At 40.7% G+C, this 26,047-nt stretch overlaps 1 protein-coding gene across 2 annotated transcripts in view; it reads left to right on the top strand.

Moving 5' to 3' along the window:
* The window catches only part of tmem132e (transmembrane protein 132E), a 779,639-nt gene that overhangs the window by 691,202 nt on the left and 62,390 nt on the right, over positions 1-26,047 (top strand). For both annotated transcript variants that reach the window (XM_072589443.1, XM_072589444.1), the window contains one exon: positions 21,845-22,036. In XM_072589443.1, coding sequence (XP_072445544.1) covers positions 21,845-22,036 — 192 coding nt within the window. The remainder of the gene's footprint in view (positions 1-21,844; positions 22,037-26,047) is intronic.

Below are 26,047 nucleotides of genomic sequence, written 5' to 3'. Positions count from 1 at the left end.
TCCATAAACTACACAAGATACAATACCTGCTCACTTCATATCTTGCGCCATAAAATAATCACACCATTATCCTAATTGTATTATTGACTTTCTTTGGTACTGTGAAGGTTGGGGATAAAGGGAAATCTTCTCCTTAATGCTACCAGATATACAATCTGCATACATGCCACAAGACATAAGCAACACGTCTCTAAATCAGGCCAATGTACAACATGGGGCAGCACAATGGCTCAGTGTTAGCACTGCTGCCTCACAACACCAGGTATCAGAGTTCTATTCCCACTTCAGGCAACTGTCTGTATGGAGTTTGCACATTCTCCCTGTGTCTGCGTGGGTTTCCTCCAGGTGCTCTGGTTTCCTCTCACAATCCAAATATGTACAGGTCAGATGAATTGGCCATGCTAAATTGCCCATAGTGTCAGGTGCATGAGTCAGGGCTAAGTATAGGGGAGAGGAATGGGGCGGGTCAGTGTGGACTTGTTGGGCCAAATGGCCTGTTTCCTCACTGTTGGTAATCGAATTTATATAGAGGCATCCCTTCGACATGCCCAGTGTTTTGATAACACATTTCAAATGTTATTAGAGTGTTCTGTAACTGCTGAATGCTCACATTACTGAGCAGCTGTTTTCTGATATTGGCCAAATAGGCTGATTGGAATCATCGCCAGTGGATCCATGCACAAAAGATATGGTTGGCTGTCACGACTGGTACATGACTGGGTGAGTAACACATGCATCTGCAAGACCAGCTTCAACACTTAGCTGTGGAGCTAATCCCTACTATAGAGCTTCCAGTCATAGTGGTGAAAATGCAAAATGCCTGGTTGTGATCCATGGACTGCTGTGCAGACCAGAGATGATTCATAATACCACTCGCTGTCAAGAGGAGGAGGAGGTCAGAACACTTATGATGCTACCCAGTACATATGCAATGCCACATCATCTTCCACTGGAGCCAAGGGCCAGAGGACAGCTCTTCCACAGCAGGTTCCTATCCAAGTCATGGCCAGGACTTTGTACTAATACCAATTGAGCCAAAAGGTTGTGACTTGATCCTTGAATTCTGTGCTCCAACCAACGGGAGCATACACCAAAGCCATGGGAAAGACCATGGGTATCCATGAAAGCCACAGCTTTGTGCTGAGTGAGAACAGCACAATAATGCAGGAAAGATTTCCATGTGAACAGGGTTCCATTAATTCATTTTTCAGTGACTGTAATATTTTGATGATGAGACCAGCAGCTCCTGTGTAATGTTAAAGCAAATGCAGCTTAAAGCTTTGTTGTTCCTATGCGGTTCATGCTGCTTAATAGAAGATAAAGTTAGAAACTTTTGAAGCATTCACAATATTCAATGCTCCCCTATATAATCACAAAAAAGTTTCATGCTGGTATGGGTGCAATGGAAAAGTTAGCTATTACTCCCAGGCATTTGGTCCATGTCCCTCTAAACCCTTTCTATTCATGTACCATCCAGATGGCATCTCACTCCATCTTCTCCCCTGGCAGCTAATTTCCTACACACACTACCGTCTGTTTATGATGAAATGTCACTGGCGCCAGCAATGTACCCTCAGTAAGATTTTCTTCTTCCTTTCCTTCCCACTACAATTAGATGCAGTCTAGTATCTGCAGATAGGATTAAAGAAATCTGACCTATAGTGGAGTTTTTAAAGTGGCCTTGAGGTCTTGGTCAGGTGGCCTAGGGCCTTTGTAACTAGAGGGCCCGGTTATACTGAGTGTGACCTATATTACCCATCTGAGAGACAAAAATATATACATAGGCAAAGATACAGTGGAGACATTTAGAGTTTTATAAAACCAGATTAATTTATTAATTACTTAAACGAATAACACAGGCATTTAACCAATAGAGATATCTCACTGTCTTTCATTACAGTGATTTCTGTAACTAAGTCCACAAATTATTACCCAGGAGAGAGTTTGAAACTGGCCAAGCTGAATCTCTTCTCGATGTCTTCACCATGCCTCCAAACATAGGATACCACCTGCAGTGTTAATCTTCAAAACTCTGCTGTAAATGAAAGATTTTCTGGACTCTTTATGCACAGGTCTCGGTGTCAAGTGTTTGCCTTATTTGGAATTCTGTGATAATGACCAATGCTGAAAGTTTCATCCCTATTTGGTAGAGACAGCAGTTACTGATTTCCTGCAATCTTATCTCTTAGCAGACCATAATTCCACACACGTACCAGCCCATTGTAAAGCCTCTTATCAGTTCCTGTGATCTTCAGCCTTAACACCTGCCCAGAGACAGAGTCATCTTCCTTGGTTTGAAATCCCACAGGGTAATAGACAAGACTGAGGTAGAAGATCCAGCCACTTCTGGATTCAGAGGAGACTTCTGGGGGCACTGTATGTGATTCACCCTCTGGCTGGGTCCACCATTCAGATCAGTTTGTCTCTAATAAACCTACCTGGGGCTCTTGTGTCTGCTTGTGCATTTGGATGCATTTATTAATGGACAACAACCAGTGCGTCATCTCCTGCCTGGGACTGAGTAGGTGCTAGTATCCTGCAGTCTTCAGGATTCCAGAGACCTGGAGTATTTCCTCCTTTGACCAGCTACAGCGAGGTGGAAATGATGTGCTGCACAAAAGAGTGCTCCCAACTGTAGTGTACCCTCTGAGGTGTCAGTATCTGAGCTGGTAGAGGGTTCAGGAACCAGCCCTGCTGGTGCTGCCTGTGAGGGGATCTGTGGATTCTTCCTCAGATTTGGAGGAGGAGCTGGTGCCTTCATGATTTGGTCTCTTCACAGTAGAGACTCTGCAGATTCGACTGGTGACTGCAGAAGACAAGAGAGAAGGAGAGAAGAAGTTGTGAAAGACTTAAGAGATAAGATTAAACAAGGTAAAATCGCCATTGTCCCAGAGGATCACAGGGCTGCTCTCTCATTACAAAGAGGCAACTGGTGATGAGTTTAACCTGAAGGTCACCATGCCTCAGGCAAGGTACAATCTTGAGAAGGCAGGGCAATTGGGGTAATGGGAGAGCAGCACAAGACTAAATAAATAGAACATAGAACATAGAAAAATACAGCACAGTACAGGCCCTTTGGCCCTCGATGTTGCACCGATCCAAGCCCACCTAACCTACAATAGTCCACTATCCTCCATATGCCTATCCAATGCCCATTTAAATGCCCATAAAGAGGGAGAGTCCACCACTGCTACTGGCAGGGCATTCCATGAACTCATGACTCACTGAGTAAAGAATCTACCCCTAACATCTGTCCTATATACCTACTACCCCTTAATTTAAAGCTATGCCCCTTCGTAATAGCTGACTCCATTGCCAAGTGACAAAAGATGTTTCATGGAACAGTGAGAGTGATAGACCATGGCCTTTGGACAAAAGTGAATACCGTAGCAAAGTCAGTGTTAGTGTGTGGTAATTCCAGGCATTCCTCCAGACCAAGGAAACCACATTGACCTGGATAACAACTTAGGACCATCTGGCAGGGCTCTGGTGCTCTGGTCTCCTCTAGTGGTTGAGGAAAGAGGATGACTCTTCCCTAAACTTCAAAATGATACCAGGAACCCTGAGAGATCACAGCAGTGGCAATTATGTCTGTCACTGGTGCAATAGCACAAACAGGCTTCCAAAACAGCTTGGAGAACATGGTGAGGTAATTTTTGGTAAACTTCAGCCTATAGTGTTGAAAACATTAGTTATTTTCTGTTCTTTCATTATCCAGGTTAGGTGCCATCAGGGTCTAGTCCTAGGATACATGCTGTTATCTTGCATTCTGCTGATTGTGGAAAAAGAATTACTACTTTAAAAAAAATATCTGCAGCAAAGGTAATACCGAGTGAAGCTGCAATCTCATTGTCACCATTTTTAAAAACTATTGCACAATATTTATTGAATATCTCTGTTATTTGAACTATGCTATCATCCCACGTTATCAGGCTCTTTAAATGTCATAACCTTTATTTATGAAAGGCCTTATTTCTTTTCATTATCTATTTACCTTTTTAAACTTCATCCAAAAGGGCATTAGAGGTTTCAATCTGATAAACAATTTAAGTTATTTATACTTTCACTTAATTCTTTGCTTAAATTCTGAGTTTTTACAAATCCTCAATATCTGTTATTTTATACACATCCTGAACTCTAATTCAATCATGATTTTTAACTGCTTCCAGACTTGCTATTTTCTGTTTTATGCATCTATATTTTGATTCTTTTGCCAACTTAGAGAGACCATCAATGAAGCATGATGGAGGCAAGTTCATTTATGGCATTCAAGAGGGCATTGGGTGATTATTTGGATAAAAATATGCAAAGGCATGGAGAAAAGCAGGAAATTTGCTCTGGGTAATGATTCTCATTTAACAAGCTGATACAAGCACAATGGACTGAATGGCCTCTTTCTGCACTGTAATACTTATGTCATTCTAAAATTCAAATTATACCAACCCAGTAGCAAAACTCTCCATTGGTTGGACTCAAACCTAACACAAAGGAAGATGTGGTTCATCTGTTCCAGGACTCCAGAACAAAGCAGCTGCTGACTGGCAACCCATTAACACTCAACATTCAGTCCCTCTACAGTTGCCACAGCAGCAGATAATGTGTACCATCTGCAAAATGCACTGCAGAAATTTACCAAGGCTCCTTCGACAGAACTTAAAAATGTGTTGCTGGAAAAGCGCAGCAGGTCAGGCAGCATCAAAGGAGAAGGAGAATCGACGTTTCGGGCATAAGCCCTTCTTCAGGAATGAGGAGGGTGTGCCAAGCAGGCTAAGATAAAAGGTAGGGAGGAGGGACTTGGGGGAGGGGTGTTGGGAATGCGATAGGTGGAAGGAGGTTAAGGTGAGGGTGATAGGCCGGAGAGGGGTTGGGGGCGGAGAGGTCGGGAAGAAGATTGCAGGTCAAGAAGGCGGTGCTGAGTCTGAGGGCTGGGACTGAGAAAAGGTGGGGGGAGGGGAAATGAGGAAGCTGGAGAAATCTGTATTCATCGCTTGTGGTTGGAGGGTTCCTAGGCGGAAGCTGAGGCGCTCTTCCTCCAGGCATCATGATGCCATGGTCTGGCGATGGAGGAGGCCAAGGACCTGCATGTCCTTGGCGGAGTGAGAGGGGGAATTAAAGTGTTCGACCACGGGGCGGTTGGGTTGGTTGGTGCAGGTGTCTCAGAGGTGTTCTCTGAAATGTTCCGCAAGTAGGCGGCCTGTCTCCCCAATGTAGAGGAGGCCACATCAGGTGCACCGGATGCAGTAAATGATGTGTGTGGAGGTGCAGGTGAATTTCTTATGGATATTGAAGGATCCCTTGGGGCCTTGGAGGGAAGTGAGAGGGGAGGTGTGGGGGCAAGTTTTGCATTTTTTGCGGTTGCAGGGAAAGGTGCCGGCAGTGGAGGTTGGGTTGGTGGGGGGTGTGGATCTGCCAAGGGAATCGCGGAGGGAGTGGTCTTTCCAGAACGCTGATAGGGGTGGGGAGGGAAATATATCCTTGGTGGTGGGGTCCGTTTGGAGGTGGCAGAAATCACGAAGGATGATCCGATATATCTGGAGGTTGGTGGGGTGGTAGGTGAGGACTAGTGGGGTTTTGTCCTGGTGGCGATTGGAGGGGCGGGGTTCAAGGGCGGAGGAGCGGGAAGTGGAGGAGATGCGGTGGAGAGCATCGTCAACCACGTCTGAGGGGAAATTGCAGTCTTTGAAGAAGGAGGCCATCTGGGTTGTTCGGTGTTGGAATTGGTCCTCCTGGGAGCAGATGCGGCGAAGGCGAAGGAATTGGGAATATGGGATGGCGTTTTTACAGGGGGCAGGATGGGAAGAGGTGTAATCTAGGTAGCTCTGCAGTCCTCACTTTCTCCTTCAAACACAACTTTGATTTAGAAGGACAAGGACAGCTGATACATAAAAATACATCCACCTGAAAAATTTCTTCCAATCCACACACAATCCTGATTTGAAACAATATCATTATTCCATCACTTGCCTGGATGAAAATCTTGAAACTCCGGAAAGACTCAGTGGATGTACCTACAACACAGAGTGCTGCAGTTCTAGATGGTGGCTCATCATCACCTTCTCAAGGGCAATAAATAGTTGTGAAACCCACTTCCCATAAAAGAAAAAGTTAAATCAGTCACTGCTAACTCAGTATACAATCTTGCTGCTGTAATGTTTTGTGCGTTAGCACAATCATGCATTCTCATAATAATCTGTGCTTCAAGTAGCTTCTTTTAGCTCAAATTGATGTGATTATTTAGACTGGCTTAATGTTCTCCTTAGAACTGTTGATACACCAGCTTTCTTTCAAAATGGCTATTGGTTTGCTTAGCAGACATGGGTTTGCATATCTTTCACTGGCATTATCTTATGAAAATCATTTTCATACCAATAAAGGCTCGTTTTGTCAGAGCTTGAGTATTTTAAAATTTATATTCCATGACATGTTAAACTAAAACAAAATTGATTAAAAGAGGCAGATTTATTTATACCCACTATCCGGCAGTAAACAGGCATTAACCTCATCAGTAATATGTTTTCAAATAAGTGACAAGAAACTATTTTTGAAAGACATTTGACCAACCCTGTTTTCTGCTTCTTCATTGAAGTGTGCATATTTCCAAGTGATCATCATTGAGAAATAGCAATGGCAAAAGAATCAACAAAGCAAAGGTTGTCAGAAGAGAGCAGTTTGAAAATTCAAGTGAAGCAGGGCATTATTTTTACTGTAACTGGTACGTCTAAATCAAAATGTTGGCAGCCTGTTGCACAAGTATTTTGATCAATTTTATGACAAAAGATAATTAAGCAGTCAAGTGAAAAAATAATCACTTTTTTTAAGTTTAGAAGATTGCAAAGTATTGTGTTTCTTTGGTATATAAAGCATGTATATCCATATTAAAAATATAGACTATTCACATCACTTTTTCATTGTAAATTTCTATGTCCACATTTATAATGGAAACTGTCTATTTAAACATCTCATGCTATAATTGCATTCTCTGTTAAGTACAGAAACAGCTGAGTTGTCACAGATCGCTCTCAATAGGCTATAATTACAAAGTGGCAAACTTAGTTATTATAAACATGGACTAATCTATAAAAATAGTGAATATAATTTTAGATGTTGTGTAAATTATGTCCCTTCACTCTGCTCCAATTATTTCCCACAATTTCTCTATAAAAAACTCATCATGGGCAACACAATGAGTGATCGATATCAAATACATTGCTTTTGATGAGAGACAGTGGTGTAGAAGTCCTGTCACGGGGGGAGTGCTGCATTGGCACTTGTGGGTTCTAGTCCCCCATGGAACTGGTCTTAAACGCAGACAATTGAAAAAAATGTTTCCATAATATTCCAGTATCAGCACATCCCTCCCAACTGAAGTATAAGTAGACAATAAAACACAGACTCTTAGTTCAAAATCTTCAATAATGCAGACTCCTCAGTGTATTGGCACTCAACTCATCTGTAGTCACTCTCACACTGGCAGAGAACATTAGAAACAATAGTTTAAACAGCATCTATAATTTGGAGATGCCAGTTTTGGACTCGGGTGTACAAATTTAAAAATCACACAACACCAGGTTAGAGTCCAACAGGTTTATTTGGAAGCACTAGCTTTCAGAGCGCTGCTCCTTCATCAGGTGGTTGAGGAGAATAAGATTGTATGACACAGAATTTGTAGCAAAAGTTTACAGTGTGATGTAACTGAAATTATATGTTGAAAAAGACTTTGATTGTTTGTTAAGTCTCTCATCATTTAGAATGACCATGTTGGTTTCAGTTTTTTCATATGTAAATCGCAAAACTTTTTTTTTAAAAAGTTACGTTCTCAAGTGAACTTTAACAATTGGTGTCATGTCGGCCCAGCTAATGTTATTAAGGTGTGAGCTTCCCTGTGAGACTGGCTGTGCCACAATGGTAAGATTGATTCTAATCTAAAAAACGGATTTACAGAATCTTACATGGATTCATGCAGTTTTTGAGAAAATGTAAAATGTAATTCTGCAAGTACAAATCCCCCCACAAACTCATATGTGTATGTGTACATGTGGGTGTGTTTGTGTGGGGGCATAGTGTTTATGAGTTCTGTGAGAGAATGTGTGTATGCAAGTGTAAAGAGGTATAAGTCTGTGAGAGGGTGTGAGTGGGAGTGTATGTGTGAGCGTATGAGAGAGGCTCTATGTGTGTGTGTGTGTCTGTCTGTCTGAGTGTGTGTCTGTCCTTCTGTGTATATGTATAGTACAATGGGGTCACCTGTAGTGTGATACCGCACAACAATCAACAGACAGAAGTGTTCCTTCTCAGTCGGAGAACACTTCAGCAGTGCTAGACATTCGACCTTGGACTTTCAGGTAACCGTCCTCCAAGGTAGATTTCAGGACAGGCAAAACGAAAAGTGGCCGAGAAGAGGTTGATAGCCAAGTTCGGTATCCGTGAGGATGGCCTCAACTGGGACCTTGGGTTCACGTCACACTACAGGTGACCCCATTGTACTATAAGCACACACACAGACACACACGAACACACTCTCTTACAGAAACACACACACTCTTTCAAATGCTGACACATACACTCGCAGACACACCCTCTCTCAGACTTATACCCCTTTAGACTCACACACACACACACTCTCTCACAGACACTCATAAACCTCCCCCCCCATACACACACACACACACAAGCGCACACATACACATATAAGTTTGTGGGGGGAATTTGTACTTGCAAAATTACATTTTGCTTTGCTCAAAAACTGCATGTAAGATTCTGTAAATCCGTTTTTTTTAGATTAGAATCAGTCTGACCATTGCGGCACAGACAGCCTCACAGGGATGCTCACACCTTCAATACATTAACTGACATGACACCAATTGTTAAAGTTCACTTTAGAATGTAACTTTTAAAAAAAAATTTGCGACTTATGTATGAAAGAACATATGAAAGGTCATTCTAAAAGATGAGCGACTTAATGAACAATCCAGGTCTTTTTCAATATATAATTTCAATTACATCACACTGTAAACTTTTGCGATAAATTCTGCATCATACAATCTTATTCTTCACAACCACTTGATGAAGGAGCAGTGCTCCAAAAGCTAGTGCTTCCAAATAAACCTGTTGGACAATAACCTGGTGTTGTGTGATTTTTAACTCTGTAGAGAGTTTTTTTTTAAGGTTTGTGTCCTTTCATCAGAACTGGAAGATATCATAGATGAACAGTTTCGTCAACCCATGGATAGTCAAGGCCTAGGGACCTGGTGGATAATGCTTAGGAAATAAAAATAAAAAGGAAGACATCAGAGAAATAATAGTGATTAAACAAAAGTGATGATATTGCAAGACAAAATGAGACAAGCATAGTATAAGTTTGAGTTCTGAGCAGGTGGACATTGTTAGAGCAGAATAACAGAGGCATGGAAAGCATAGCAAATTTGACGAAGAGGCTGAGGTCTAAAGAACATGACAAAAGGAAGGTAGGGGGACCTCTAAAAGGTGGATGAGCAATTAGGAACAGGAATAGGCTAATTAATCTCAAAATCTACATTCCTGCCTTTGGCCTGTTTTTTTTTTAAGCAAAGATATTAAGGGATAAGGGGGATCTTTCAGATTTAAGATTAACAACTAATCCAGCATTCACTGGATCAAAATTTTTCCTAACATCTCTCCCGAACAGCCTTGCCCTAATTCTTGGGCTATGCACTCTAGTTCTCGAATGCCCAATTGGTGGAAACAGTTTGCTTTCTACCTCATATTTTCCTGTTAATGTCTTGAAGACTTTAATCAGATCGCTGCTTAACCTTCTAAACTCCAGAGAAAACAGGCCTAATTTGTCTCATCTCTCCTCGTGACTTAAACGATGAATTTGATTTATCATTCATGTGAGCCTACATTGTACTCTCTTCAAGGCCAGTATTTGCTTCCAAAGGTAATTTGTCAAAATCTGATCTAACTAAGGTTTTGCATGATTGCAGCATACCTTCTGCATCCTTGTCATCCAGTCCTCTAGAAATAAAGGTGAGCATTCCATTGGCTTTCTTGATTATTTTCTGCACTTTTTAGAGTCAATACAGATGTACAGCATGGAAACAAACCCTTCAGTCCAACCTGTCCATGCTAACTAGACATTCTAAATAAATCTAGTCTCATTTGCCAACATTTAGCCCATATCCCTCTAAACCCTTCATATTCATATACCCACCCAGATGTTTTTTAAATATTGTAATCATACCAGCCTCCACCACTTTCTCTGGCAGCTCATTCCATACACACACCACTCTCTGTGTGAAAAGGTTGCAGCTTAGCTCCCTTCTAAATCTTTCTCGTCTCACCTTAAACTATGCCCTCTGGTTTTGGACTCGCCCACCCTGGGGAAAAGACCTTGGCTACTCACCCTATCCATGCTCCTCATGATTTTATAAACGTCTAGAACATCACCTCTCAGCCTGTAATACTCCAGAAAAATAGCCCCAACCTATCAAGCCCCAACCTGTAACTCAAACCCTCCAGCCCTGTCAACATCCTTGTAAGTCTTTTTCTGAACTCTTTCAAGTTTCAGAACATCCTTCCAATAGGAAGGAGACCAGAATTGCACACAATATTCCAAAGGTGGCCTAACCAATGTCTTGTACATTTGCAACATGACCTCCCAACTCCTATATTCAATGCACTGACCAGTAAAGGTAAGCAGTAAAGGTAAGGTTAGGGTGGCACGGTGGCTCAGTGGTTAGCACTGCTGCCTCACAGCACCAGAGTCCCAGGTTTCAATTCCAGCCTCGGGTGACTGTCTGTGTGTGTGGAGTTTGCACATTCTTCCCATGTCTGCGTGAGTTTCCTCCGGGCTCTCTTGTTTCCTCCCACAGTGCAGGTTAGGTGAATTGGCCATGCTAAATTGCCCATTCTGCTAGGTGCATTAGTCAGAGGGAAATGGGTCTGGGTGGGTTATCCTTCAGAGGGTTGGTGTGGACTGGTTGGGCCGAAAAGCCTGTTTCCACACTGTATGTAATCTAATCTAATACCAAACACCTTTTTCATTATCCTATCTGTCTGAGATTCCACTTTCAAGGACCTATGAACTTGAACTCCAAGGTCATGACATTTTAAAGATCTATGCACCTTATTCCCCACGTCTCTCAACTTCAAACCATCTAGAAAGTAGCCTGCTCTATCCCTTTTCAGTTCAAAATGGATAATCTCATTTGCTTACATTGAACGCCATCAGCCATGACTTTGTCCACTCTTACAATGCATCTAATTTGTGTCATCGGCAAATTTGGATACATGATTCTCAATGCCATTATCTAAGTCATTAATAATGAGTGCATATAACTGAGACCCTAACACAGATCTTTATGAGACACCACTGGTCATACCTTGCCGATTTGCGTGCCTACCCACTATCGCTACTTTGTCACCTGCCACTGAACCAATTTCCCAAACATGTTAGTAATCTGCCCCCAATTCTATGGGCTTCTAGTTTAATTCACAGTCTCTGATGTGGAACTTTATCACATGCCTTCTGAAAGTCCATATACACAACATCCATAGGCACTCCCCATCCACTACTTTAGTCACCTGTTCAAGACATTCAATAATGTTTATTAGGCATGACCTACCAGTCATGAATTAATGCTGCTGCTCCCCACTTAACTGAAAATTTAAAATGTTCAGTTACCCATTCTTGACTGTAGACTGCAAATATTTTCCCACTGACTGGTCTATAATTCCCTGGTTTTCCTCTCTCACACTTCTTACAAAGCAGAGTGTCAGGTACAATTTTCCAATCCAGAGGGATGACTCCTGTATCTAGGGGACTGGAAAATTATAGTTAGGGCATCTACAGCATGCTCCCATTTCCTTCAACGGTCCTGGATTGAAACCAGTCAAGTCCTGGGCAACTTGTCACTCTTTAATGCCATTAATTCCCCCGACCAATGTTATATTTATAGTGGTTTTATTCAGTCCATAGTCCCAGTCTGCTATTAAGTTCCTTGGGACTTCTAGTAGACTATCCTCCTTTACCTTGCCTCAGTATTTACAGTAGAAATTATTCATTGTGTTTGCTCAATTCCCCCTTGGCATTGACAATATTCCATTATCAGTCTTTAGTGGGCCACCATTGCTCTTGACTAGATTCTTTCCATTCATGTAACTATAAAGTTTCTTCTTGATTTTGATGTCTCTGGCAAGTTTCTTTTCATAATCCTTTCAGTAGCTCTTATAAGCTGCTTTGTTGGTGTTTTGCTAGTCTTTATATCTTCACCATTCAGCAGGATCTGTGCAGGTTTTTTTTTGCATTTGTAGTAATCCCTTTCATTTTAGTTTAGTTTTATGTTGTATCTTATCTCTAAATTGTCCATGACTTTTCTTTTGTTGAGAAGTGGAGCCTTTGCCTCTCAGGGGTGTAAACCGGTTTGCAGTGTGTTAAATGTTTCTTTAAACATTCTCCACTATTGTTCAGTTGTTTTACCCATTAGCTGATTTTCCCAGTTTATGACAGTCTTTCATTGTATTAAAGTCAGCCTTACTTGAATCTAAACCTCCACCTGCTGATTTATGCTTTTTCACTTTCAAACACTGCATTGAACCCCAAGGCAGAGATTAATAAATTCTTAACCTCGCAAGGAACTAAGAGATATGAGGAGAGTGTGGTTAAGTGGTATTGAAATGCCCATCAGCCATGATTGAATGGCGGAGTGGACTTGATGGGCCGAATGGCCTTGTTTCCACTTCCATGAGTTATGGTCTTATGTTATGATCTCTATTGGGTAAATATTCATGTACAATTAGGTTACTAATTAAATCAGCTCCTTCCTATTACTAAATCCAACATTGCTTATCCCCTTCTTGCATCCAGGACACATTGATGTGGGAAACTATCCTGGGCAGACTCTGAGATTCACTCTTTCTAACAGGTGCTTATCTGCCTCACCCAATCTCTGAGAATTTTAAAGTTCACCATTAATACAGCACTGGCCTTGCTACACACTTGCCCAATTTCTGCATTTATATAATCTAGCATTTAAGAGCTGCTACAAGGGGATCTTTACACAATATCTATTACAGTTTTAGATCCTTCACCTGTTCCTCAGTTCCACTCATATGATTGCCTCGGAATGCTTCCCCCTCATTATATCCTCCCTCATCAGGGAAGTAATTTTGTTTCTAACTAGTAAGGCTACCCCCACCTCTTCTGTCATTTTCCCTGTCCATTCTGTAAACTTTATAAGCTGGTTTTTTAGTTGCTAATCCAATCATCCTGCAGCCATGCCTCAGTAATGGCTACTGTGTCATAATTTCCAATATGAATTTGTGCTTGCTGCTCATTTAACTTATTCCTTATGCTCCAATAATTCATATATAAAACTCTTATTTGGGCCATACGCTACAACCTGCCCTCAACACTGTTGCTTTATTCACCTATGATTTCTATCTTCCAGTTTCATCAGTACACCTTTGTACACTTTTCACCAGTACGCCACTACTTAATATCTGAAGTAGGATTCCTAACTGTTACTTTTCTCTCTATCCTGGTACTCGATCTTGGAACCGGATTGACTTCCCCGAAACCCTCCCTTCCATTTACTAGTTTAAAGTCCTTGTGGTCACTCTATTTAGCCTTTCGACTAGGACATTACTCCCAGATCAGTTCAGATGGAGTCCATTTTAACAGTACATTTTCTTCCTTTGCCAATTCTCACAAAACTGAACCTCTCTTTCCAACACCACTCCTTCAGCCATGTATTTGTTTCCCTAGTTTTCTTGTTTGTATGCCAGTTTGCATGTGGATCAGGATGTTTTGTGGAATAACATGAGAAATTTTGCTGGGATACACGGACAGAAACTCTGAAACTCACCAAAATTGTCACTTAGCCAATTTCTGGTAAAATCTCAGCACCTTTTTACACTCTGTTAGTATTGCTTTTATTATGTGTTTTGAAATATATTTATCGTAGAATATAGCACTGTACAGTACAGGGTCAACAAGTGGCAGAGAATATAATAACCTGTACCCTTACTCACTCCGGTTTGGGAGATCTTTTCTGCCTGCAAAATGACTGTCACATTTATCGAGATTTAAAATATTGAATCGAGTTCTCAAGTTCTTTCATTGGCTGTGATAATGTATTGGGTTGCCATGAGGATGTTACAGGTGCTATATAAATGCTAGTAACTCCTTTAGCTATCTCATTGATTCTTTATTGAAATCCACTGTAACATTGACAAATTAACTGCAACATTGATCAATAAGTAACTAGCGACTACTTTAAACCAAGAGAATACTGTTCTGTGACAATATTGATTTCCCTCCACAAGCATTCATAAGCAGATAAGTATAAATAATGGCATAGCACACAACAAAGTATGAAAAGTATCTGCAAAGGTTACCTGATTAATCTTAGTGAGTGACAGCCATCATTTCATTGAATGTAATGTTTGCTGATGTGAATTTCTAATAAATTTACACATGGTTTCCAAACATTAGAGTAAGTCAGCCAGCATCAGATCATCTAGACTTCGCCAATATTTTGTATGAAATCTGCAGAGGAAAGCAGTAATATTGATTCCAAATAGAAATGTAAGCTTTGAGTCAGGAATTCTTCTTTAAAGGTAACTTCAATGAAGAACATTTATGTCTTAAGTATACTGTCATTTCCCAGCAAAATTGCTTTGCACCAGTAAATATAAACAAAGATACATTAATAAATAAATACCAATAAAATAAAGAACTTCCTGCAACCTCATGATCAACTATATTAAGGTAGTAATCCACTTTTGTGATATCGTACAAGGCTGTTCTGATCAAGTGCATCTACTTAGCATCAACGCTGTTAGTAGATTAAGCCATTGTGTGGAGGAGGATTTATTTTATTTTTGGCAAAACTATTGCATTTTCATTTTGGAGACCAGTGATTGTAAAAAACAAATCCATCAAATTATATTAAACATGTAATTGGCCTTTGTCAAGGTGATCCAGAAAACCAACTGCATGCTTAAGACTTAATCACAATTATTAATTTGAATCATGTTTCTTAGTTAGCTTAAATTTTATTAACCAGTCTTAAACTCTTCTATTAATTCTGCAGAGCAAGCATGTCTAGCATGAACTTGTTTTTTCCCATTCTGTTTGTGAGGGAATATATGGTTTCACAAATTGGATTTTTGACCTGTCCTACAGGGCTCTGCTGATCTGCTGAATTTTCCATTAGTGCAGGATATTGCAGGAAACAGGTGTTAGAACTGTCTGTAGTGTTACATGCTGAAGATGTGTGCAGTAATATAACTATTAGAAGTGTTTCACCCACTCAATCTACTGAAATTGCTAATGTCAACCTGTAGAAAGACTAGACATATTGCACTAAAGGTATTAAAGCAGAATTTGAGACTGAAAATCATGATATTCAATGCACAGCTTAGACTTCAAAATCTAAGTCCATACAGCTATTTTATCATTCTATTTGAACCACAAAAAAGCAGGGATTTCTGGGAGCAATTCAGGAGACACATCAGAGATCCATTCTGAGGAAAAAGAAGCATGGGACAGGGAGGATGAGGCAATCAGGGCTGACTAGGGAAGTCAGGGATAGCATAAAAGCAAAAGAGAAAGCAAATAATGTGGCAAAGGGCAGTGGTAAACCAGAGGATTGGAAAACTTATGAAGACCAACAGAGGGCAACAAAAATGACATAAGAGGGGAGAAGATTAGATATGAGGGTCAACTAGTCAGTAATAAAAAGGAAAACTAAGAGTTTCTTCAGATAAATAAAGAGCAAAAGTGGACAATGGGCTGCTGGAAAATGGCACTGGAGAGATAGCAGTGGGGAACAAGGAAATGGCTAAGGAACGAAATAATTACTTCGCGTCAGTCTTCATGGTGGAAGACATGAGTAATGTCCTAAGATTTCAAGAGAATGAGGGGGCAGAGCTGAGTATGGTGATCATGACCAAGGAGAACGTGCTAGCAAAACTAAATGGCCTGAAGGTGGGTAAATCACCTGAATGACTATACCCCAGAGTTCTAAGGAAGATAGCTGAAGAGATAGCGGAAGCATTAGTGGTGATCTTTCAGGAATCACTCGAATCAGGGAGAGTCCCAGAGGACTGAATAATTGCTAACGTGACACTCCTGTTGAAAAAGGGAGTAAGGCATAGACGGAAAATTGCATACCAATTACCCTAACCTCGGTCGTTTGTAAGATCCTAGAATCCATTATGAAGGATGTGATTACTGAATACTTGGAAGTGTATGGTAAACTAGGGCAAAGTCAGCAGGGTTTCATCAAGGGGAGGTCATGCCTGACAAATCTGATAGGATTCTTTGGGGAAGTACTGAGCAGGTTAGGCCAAGGAGAGCCAATGGATGTTATCTACCTGGACTTCAAGAAGGCCTTTGACAAGGTGTCACATAGGAGGCTACTGAGTAAGATAGGGGTCCATGGCATTCAAACTGGAACTCCATTAACAAACACATCGATTTGGACTCTATTTACCAACCTCTCAGAAAAAGAACCGGACGTGATGTCACCCACCACAACAGACCAAGACACGTAAATAGCAAGTGGGACATAACCTAGCATGGTGACAAAACATATGAAAACAAATCTACCAGCTCAGTGAGCAAACTTACAACCTGTTTGATTGTCATTGTGGAGGGAGGAGAAGAAGGGTTAGGCTGTGATGAAAATGGAATTTCAAATATTGTGACTGCATTTGTGAGTGTATAATGGGGAAATGCCACAGAAGTCCCTGAAACAAGCCAGAAGCATAAAAATTAAGGTTAGTTTACCTCGGAATGCTACATGGATAGGATTACCAACCAGTCCTTGTGATGACAAGTCCTCATCCAGCATCTGGCATTATTCTGAGATGCTGGATCAAGACATCAATCATCTACCCTACTGCAGAATTGCAACAGTGAAGCCTATGAACCCTAGTTCTCTTCATTCCTCTCATCTCTTTGATGGATCTGGTCCTGCTGCTTTCCTTTGGAGGTTGTGCATAGGCTTTTGAGGTTGCTGTTCTTGCTGGATTTGATGAAGCTCTTGGCCTTTTTGTCTCCTTCAGTTCATTCCCAGTAGGAGCAAAGCCACAAGAAAAGGAAGATATAGCATCTACAATTTCATCTCCATTAGAAGGTAACCTGTGGGGGAAGTAAGATCGGTTGTAATTGAAGGGACACCCTGAACCTCATATCCTTAACAATAAAGCTGAATGTTAAATCCTCATATAGACTGGTGTAGAAGCTTCCCAAGGAGACAGCATCATGTTTCAATTACAAGCTGCAAGGTATCTAACCTTGCCAAATGATCAGTGGACGACTATAATATCTTAATTTCATTAGACATATGCTCCTTGCTGAAGAAGTCCTTGTTGTAGATTGTGCTGGCCAACTGGGAGGTTCCACTTTAAAATTCCTTGTTACAATAAGACTTATAAAATTTATTATTTATAATGGAGTGTGTATAATCACTTTAAACCATTATTTGTTATCTGCATTCTTTGCAGAATAATTGACATCCAGATTAAGTGAGAATTGAAGACAAAGAGGTAGCATTGCTTAATCAATGGAGCCATGATTGTGGCATTGCCTCTTGAGGTGTCTCAAAAATGTTGTAAACTTCAGCCTCCTAGGAAAAAGACTAACTTACTCTACCTACTTTGGATACAGTCTCAGCCATTTTCTGATGTTTCCACACAATTGATTTTCTGATCAATAACGTGAGGTTCCAATTTTGTGTTCACATAACTGAACTGCACGCTTTGCCTGTGACCCACAAATAACCCCCCCCAATTCTTCACATTCTCTTCCATGTTGCTGTCCCCTGTCTGTCTTCACTCTTAGAATTCCACTACCATCAGCTTCCGCATATTTTGGTTCAACTTCTTTATACTGCAATTAATGTGCCTGCTTTACTCAGAGATCCCATGATACTAGAGGTGTCTGTGCTGTTGTTGACTCCACACCCTCCCCATGGAGTAACCATGACCTGCCTGAAATCCTCTTTGAGAGCTCTCAGTCTCTTCTGATTCACTATCGAGTCCCACACTGCTGTCTTCAATTGCCTATTACTGACGCCATTCCCTCAATAATACCATAAAATAAGACTATCACAGATTTGAGTTGCCCGCTTTCTCCAGAATTCCATAGTAAAGAATGGAGCCATTGTCCACAAAGTATCATCAGCAGTTTTTTTCCAAAAGCAAGAGAGAATTGGATGTGCTTAGCTTGAGGGTAATGACTCCACAAGCATTGGGATCAGGTGAAGAGTCAGATTTCCATGAACTACATACAGTCAGCACACCAATTGAACTCACACTGTTGGATATATTTTGCATCACACTCTAGTCATCTAGACAACTGAACTAACCGTTCCCCAGGCGCCATTCACTGAGCCTGCAAAGCCGCCTTAGAATTAGCGACTAAGCCCACAGGAATGACCAAGGCGCCACCACCATCCCCACTACTCAAGTCTCAAACTTAATTGGCAGGACAGTCCCCATAATTTTGACCCAACCACTTCCTGTCAACTGATCTCAACAGCACTCCAACTGACCTACCAAATGACCATGGACTGCTGTCAGTTGACTGGTCTCGGCCAACAACCTGGACTGGAATCAGACCATGCCCATGACTGACTGTGACAGTACCCCTTCATTGATTAAACTCTAACCATAGCCACTAAACAGTTGTCCACTTTGGCTTTCATAGCCCCATTTTCTTCAAACACATCCATTATGTTTGCCACAAAAACTGCCAGTGTATGGTCCAGCTATAATGTTGATGTAGCACTGTGCTGTACTGCACATGTCCATTGTCTCTCTTCACTGTTCCCTGCTACTATAAGCTGTCTGCCTCTCCCTCCATACTAAAAGCAAACCACAGTCTGTCTGCATCTAAGTCACTTCTAAGGACCTTCTATGCTAACAAACATGCTAAGACACAGAGGCTGCCTACCTTTGCCTTGTACGCTTTGAAGTAAATGAAGACACAGACAATATCTGCCGACATACATAATAAACTAGGCTCTCAGTGGAAAATGACTTGTCACAAGATGCAAGTACTACTCTTCATCAGTTCAAAATAGCATGTTTGAAATTCTGAAGTCCATGTTGCATTGAGAAAGGCCAAGTAAGCTGATTTTGTGAGGACGGCGCTTTGCCAGTGCCAAGTTGTATAGATTAAGGTTGCAGGGAGAACGTGCCCATTGATCTTGGAGGCAATTTGTGCAGAAGAAGTAGTACCATATAAGAGAAGCTGGATGGCCAGCACAGCCATTCTGTGACCTACAATTGACAATGTTGAAACAAGTCGCCAGGTACCTGCTCTGTTTTACTGGTTGAGTTTTTGCTCCATCAAGTTTCTCAACTGTGCAAAAGTATATCTGGAGTACAACGTTAATACAGTAAGTCAGGCTATTAATAAAATGCAAGCGCTGACAGTGAGATGCTGAACTCACCACCTAAGGCATGAAGACTTAAACAGGAGAAATTTTCTTAATGTCAAGAATCTGAACTTTTTGATTGTTGCTTGATTTCTCGCCATATTTAAAGGGAGCAGACATATCTTGACCAGCTCCCTAAGGTCCTCGTAATTATGTCTGACTAAATGATATTATACATTTTGCGATCCAGCAATAAATCATGTTATCTATAAAATACACATCTTCTGTAGATTCCTTAAGGTGATTTATCTTTCACAACTTCTTAACTAATATATCCATGATAAAGGAGAATTGGTGGCAGTGAACTACTTAAATAATCCTTACTCAGGATCATCTACTGGTGAAGGTGGCAAATACTAAAAGCTATGAGAAATTGTCATCTGGGAAAATAGTAGAGGGTTGAGCAGGGCCTGATTCCAAGCAGTCCTTCCACTTTCAGGAACTCAGCTGACAATCCCACTTAGCTGCTGGGAGTTGTCCATGACATGTTCACCAGCCTGTGCCCCCGAACTAAACCATGTACCATCTGTGATTTATGTGAATATAACTGCTCTGACTGAGGCAGACAACAGTGAATCCTTTTGGTGTACTTTGTCATCATAATTAGAAGAGGAGATATGATTTTCCATGCGGACTTGAATCCTTCAGCACATGGCCAAAACCTGCAGTGGAGAACAAAATGATGACATCAGGAGAAGCAAAGTCTGCCAGGAAATGACAGTTTTACATCAGTCTCCAAAGTGCCATATTCTGGATTAGAGGTGCTGGAAAAGCACAGCAGTTCAGGCAGCATCCGAGGAGCAGTAAAGCCCTTCATCAGGAATACAGGCAGAGTGCCTGAAGGGTGGAAAGATAAATGAGAGTAGGGTGGGGGTGGGGAGAAAGTAGCATAAAGTACAATAGGTGAGTGGGGGAGGGGATGAAGGTGATAGGCCAGGGAGGAGGGTGGAGCGGATAGGTGGAAAAGAAGATAGACAGATAGGACAAGTCATGGGGACAGTGCTGAGCTGAAAGTTTGGAACCGGAGTGAGGTGGGGGAAGGGGAAATGAGGAAACTGTTGAAGTCCACATTGATGCCCTAGGGTTGAAGTGTTCCAAGGCGGAAGATGAGGCGTTCTTCCTCCAGGCGCGGGTGGTGAGGGACCAGCTCCAGGTTCACGGCAGAATGGGAGGGGGAGTTGAAATGTTGGGCCACAGGGCGATGTGGTTAATTGGTGCGGGTGTCACAGAGATGTTCCCTAAAGCGCTTCGCGAGGAGGCATCCAGTCTCCCCAATGTAAAGGAGACCGCATCGGGAGCAACGGATACAATAAATTATATTGGTGGATGTGCATCCAATGTGCCATATCTCAATGCTAGGTTGAAAGCATCCTCATTCTGCTGGCTAGCCAATTCCTGCACTGGGTTGGCTGCCTTGCTCAGCTGTAAAATCCATGACTTGCTACACATATGCTACTTGAACTTTAAGGTCCACTAATTGTCATCTGGTCTTGGCCCTCTCTGTGGCATTAAAAGTTTTCTTTAGCTGCATGACAAAGTAGAAAGAGTAGAGTCAACAGATACTTAGCTTCCTTGTTTCCACGTGTCCCCGTGCCAAATATTAGCATATATTCTAATTGGTACACTGATAAATTTGACAATGAAAAGGGGAGTTTTGTGGTTTACTTCCTGTAAACTGTCAAATGAATTGGACACACAGAATGACAGCAAAATACAGAATGACTTTACACAGGTAAAGTATGTTGCTGCAAGCTGGCTTCCAGTTCTATCTCTGCAGAGACCAGATGCTTGCAGATGCAGACCTTTTATAGTTCTTATGATTTGGATTGTAATTACGAGCAACTGACTCATTGGCGGAAGTCATACCTACATCCACTTCTGCTGTTGGGAATCACAGTCTTATTGAACTCCACCCACACATTTCCCAAAATATTTGATGTTATTGAAAAATATGGACTTTTATAAATGTCATTTCATCCTTATTGAAGTAAGATGGAAAGCTGTTGATGGGACAGTAGTGTAGTGGAGAATACCATTCTAAACTGGAGTGCTTTTGGAAGATGACAACTTCAAATTAACAAAATGTAGAATTGTTAATGTGAACATTCAAAGTTTTCCAAAAAATACATCTGAGCTTCACTTCTCTAGAATGTTCAACATCAATTTGTGTGGAACAACAAAAACAGCATTTGGAAGTGTGTACACATTTAAACGTGTTACTTATGATTATGATTAGGTTTGAAATTGCATTTTTTACTAAATGGTCTATTTTTGTGGCTTATTATCAAGCTTGGTCATTTATTGTTGAATTAGTAGTAGTTGCACATGTTTATCCTGAAGAATTTCCATACTCTGACTTCTGCTATAATGTTTAATATATGTACACTATATACTTGGTATTCTTTTAATTCTTTCAGGTAGTCTCTCCACTCATGGAGGTTGTACTTGGGGAAGTGCCACTGATTGTTGCCGATGACAAAGTCACTATCACTGACCTCAGAGCAGAACTCATCTCTGGTCTGTCACTGAGCCTTGAATCAAATCCTGGAACTAGTCACACCTTCATCGCCAAGACAACAGCGCATCAGCGCCTTCAAACACTGAAACAGGTACTAGGGTGATATTCCATCTAAAACTTATTATTGGAAAGATAAGTATTTGTTAGTAAAAAAGTCCTCGACCACACAAAGGGTAATTTCTTTTCCTGTAGAGGAAGTGGACACCGATGCATGATATAATATGTCTCTTTATGCTAAAACACTTTTTGGGGATGATGTATGGATTGTGTCTGAATTTTGTTCCCGCAATGCATTCCCACCCTCATTTTACTGGCGACTCATGTTATATTCTCTGCCAATACATTGTATTTTAGCTGCACTACACAGTAAGGGTGGGCGTGATGGAATTTTAGACTTGTGGTTGAAGTTCATGGGCATGAAAGTGGATGAAGGGTGAAAACATCAAAAAAAACTTCAAAACTGGACTCTGTCTCGCCTATCAGTTCATTCTTTACTCCACCCTTTTCTTGTCATCAAGATAATTATCACTTTTTCTGAGATACTATCAGTTCTAAAGGAGGGTTATTGTACTTTAAACACTAATGGTCTTTTCTCTCCACAATTGCTGCCAGTTCGGTTGAGTTACTCCAGCAATTTTTGTTTTTGTTGCAAATCTTCAGCATCCACTGTATTAAAACATCTTCAAACTTCAAATATATTAAATATAATGCTTCTCTCCAGCGTCCAAAGAGGAAAATTTACCCTTTTGTAATACAGAATGTTAGTCAGACACAAATTTATCGTAATTTACTATCACCCTGCTCCCAAGGTACATTAAGATTCCACATATCTTTAACCACGTGCAAATCAAATAATCTTACATTTGAACATATGAAGTCAGAGCAGGAGTAGGCTAGTCGATGCCTCAAGCATGCTCCACTGTCCGTAAATCTTTAGTTTCCCTTACTACCAAAGGTCTGTGGATTTCCGACTTGAACGTATTTTGCCATGAATAGAGAGATCTTTGAGGTTGAGATTTCCACAGGTTCAAACTCTTTTTCATGAAGTAATTCCTCTCTTAGTTCTAAGTTGGTGACGCCTTGTAATTAAGGGGAAATACTGTAGATGTTGGAATTCTAAAACATACATGGAAAATGCTGGAGAATCTCAGCTGGTTTGGTAGCATCTGGAAACAAAATTAATGTTTCAAGTCCAGCATGAAGAGTGTCTGAAATGGAAACATTAACCCTATTTATCTCTCCACAGATGCTGCCAGGCTTGCTGTGTTTCTCCAGCAATTTCTATGTTTGTTACCAACCCTTATTCTGAGACTATGACCTCCAATTCCAAACTCCCCAGCCAGGTCACACATCATCAAAGCTGTCTATGAGTTTTATGTCTTAATGAGATCACCTTTCATTCTTCTAACATCCCTTACATTTGCTTGGAGAATATAGGTCTCGTCTACTTGATCTCTCCTCGGGGCAATTCCCATATCCCACGAGTCAGTTTTGAGAATCTTATTGCACTTCCTCCAAGGAAGGCACATCTTTCCCTTGATAAGAAGACTAATACACATAGAGTATTCAAAGTGTGGTCTCAATAAACCATATATAATTATAACAATCCTCCTTACTCTTGCATGCCATTTCCTTCATAGTATCACCCAACAATCTGTTCAATTGTTAATTGTTTCCTGCACATAAACATTATTTCATATACAAGTATACCCAGATACCACGAACATCCAACATTTTCTATTCTATCAACATTTTTAAAATATTCTGATTTTTTATTCTTCTTGCCAAGCTGAACAACTTCACATTTATCCACATATATCATCAACTAAGGTTAACCTTTAAGATAACCATTAGAAATTCTTTTGCGGCATCTTTATGTCTTGCTTACAGCTTTCCCACCTGACTTTTTCTCAAACTTACACCTGAATCCCTTATCTAGATCCTTGATATAGATTATAAATAGCTACAGCCCAAGCTTAGATCCACTATTCCACTAGTTACAGACTGCCAACTTCAAAATAAACCATATATTCCTGTTTTCTGTTGTTAACCAATGTCTAATCCAGGCTAAAATAAAATCCCCAATCCTAGAAATCCTAATTTGTGTAATAACTTCTTGTGTGGCACCTTTTGCAATACACTTTTAAATACAAATACTTTGCATCATTGGTCTTCCCTTAACTATCCAACTCAATAATTTCAATCAAAATTATAATTAAACTAAACAGCACTGTGGATGCTGTAAATCAGAAACAAAAACAGAAATTGTTCAGAAGGGTCACTCGACCTAAAATGTTAACTCTGATTTCTCTCCACAGATGCTGCCAGACTTGCTGAACTTATCCAGCAATTTCTGTTTTAGTAGTAATTTCAATCAGTTGGTGCTACAGAACTTGAGTATTGCTAAAATAAGCAACATACTGTTGAAGTTTTTTGTCTGCACTCATCAGGACAAACTCAAGAATATCAAATTTCAAAGGAAGCAACAATTTATATTGCAATTGACAGGTCTTTGCATGTCAATATATATCTCCTAGCAAGGGTACGTGAGCCACATTATGAGGACAACTGATAATCCTAAATTGGCCATTTGTGGCTAAAGCACTGTCTGGCTCACTGTGATTTCATGGCTGGGATTTTACAGGCATTCTTTGGGCAACCGTTGGTGCCAGGTGCCTGTCCTTGGAGAATAGAGCCTCTGGAAAAGATGATCTCCTCCTGGGAATTCCCTTGATAAAAGGTGTAATCTCAGCACAAGGTAGGTCCATTCCATACTGCTAAATCCTGATGGGTTAAAAAAAAATTGCTGTGAATAGGTGAACCCTCTTGGCCAACATCATCTTCAGAGACCAAGTCTAGTCATCTAGTCATCTTAAACCTTTCTCTCTCTCTCTGAAGCAGGATCTTGTTCAACTTCTTTTCTGAATGATCAATAGAGTGAATATTGACTGATCTAAATCTAACCATATTGCAAAAGGAAACAAAACTAAATATTATTAATGTACAATTCTCAATATGTGTTTGAAAACAATCCATTTCAAACCTGCCTACTGAGATGGTTCAGGGAATTTCTATTATTAAGACAATCACTTCAAATGAATTTAAGTCCAGGTCCTAGTCTAAAATCAGGTACCTGCCAGACCAAAAAAAAACTTAACCCAAATGCAGATTTTCCTGAATTATGGATTACCCTTTCCATAACACATGAAACCCCACAATAAATTCTTGTTCTATGTTTAAATCACATTTTTAGTGAAAGGTTCAATCTATGAAAGAGTTGGATAGTGAAAAGTCGAGTCTAGGACAACTGCTGAAGAATGAATACAACAGAAAAGGGTAAATTAGATAAATGTTATAAATGCTTGTTAGTGCCCAGAGAGAAAATGCCCATTTTTAGACAGTTTTCAGACATTTGGACATGTGGTACCTATAATTACATAAAGAGCAATTGGGATGGTGAATGCAACACCATGGATCACTACGCAGCCTATGGTTGGACACAAAGATCAAATTCCCAGAACTCCTTTCCTAACAGCAGTGCGGGTGTTCCTACACAACATGAACAACAGTGGTTCACAAGACCTTTCCTCAGGCAATAAAGACAATGAATTCTGTTCATACCAGTAACACTCCATTTCTATGAATAAATGTTAAAAATTGATGCTGTAGGGGATGACATCACCAGAAGCTCTGTCAACCACTTCACTGCCTGTCATGCTGTTTATCCGACTTCAAGTATCAGATGATCAAATAGCCTTCAATTAAATATTGACAAAATAGTCAATGGCTTCAATGCCCACTACCAATTCTATTCCCTACCAATTAACTTAATTCTTGCCCTTGTCTGAGGCTGATTTCGCACTTGCAATTATGGCGATCGTCTTGATCCTGAAGTGAGCTTCGTACCCTTATCTGATCAAATGCACAAAGCTCATGTGCTTCAATCTCTGTAACAGCATCTGTCTCCACCCCCTTATTCATGCTTTGTTGCCTTCACACCTAACTATTCCACTAGTTTCGTAATGCAGTGTACACTCATCCAAGACCGTGTGCCCGAATATTAAATCTTACTAAGCTCAATTTGCTCGTCACACTTATACCT

Source organism: Chiloscyllium punctatum, chromosome 19 (assembly GCF_047496795.1).
Source record: "Chiloscyllium punctatum isolate Juve2018m chromosome 19, sChiPun1.3, whole genome shotgun sequence".
NCBI classification, from domain to species: Eukaryota; Metazoa; Chordata; class Chondrichthyes; order Orectolobiformes; family Hemiscylliidae; genus Chiloscyllium; species Chiloscyllium punctatum.
This window is presented reverse-complemented; position numbering and strand designations above follow the sequence as displayed.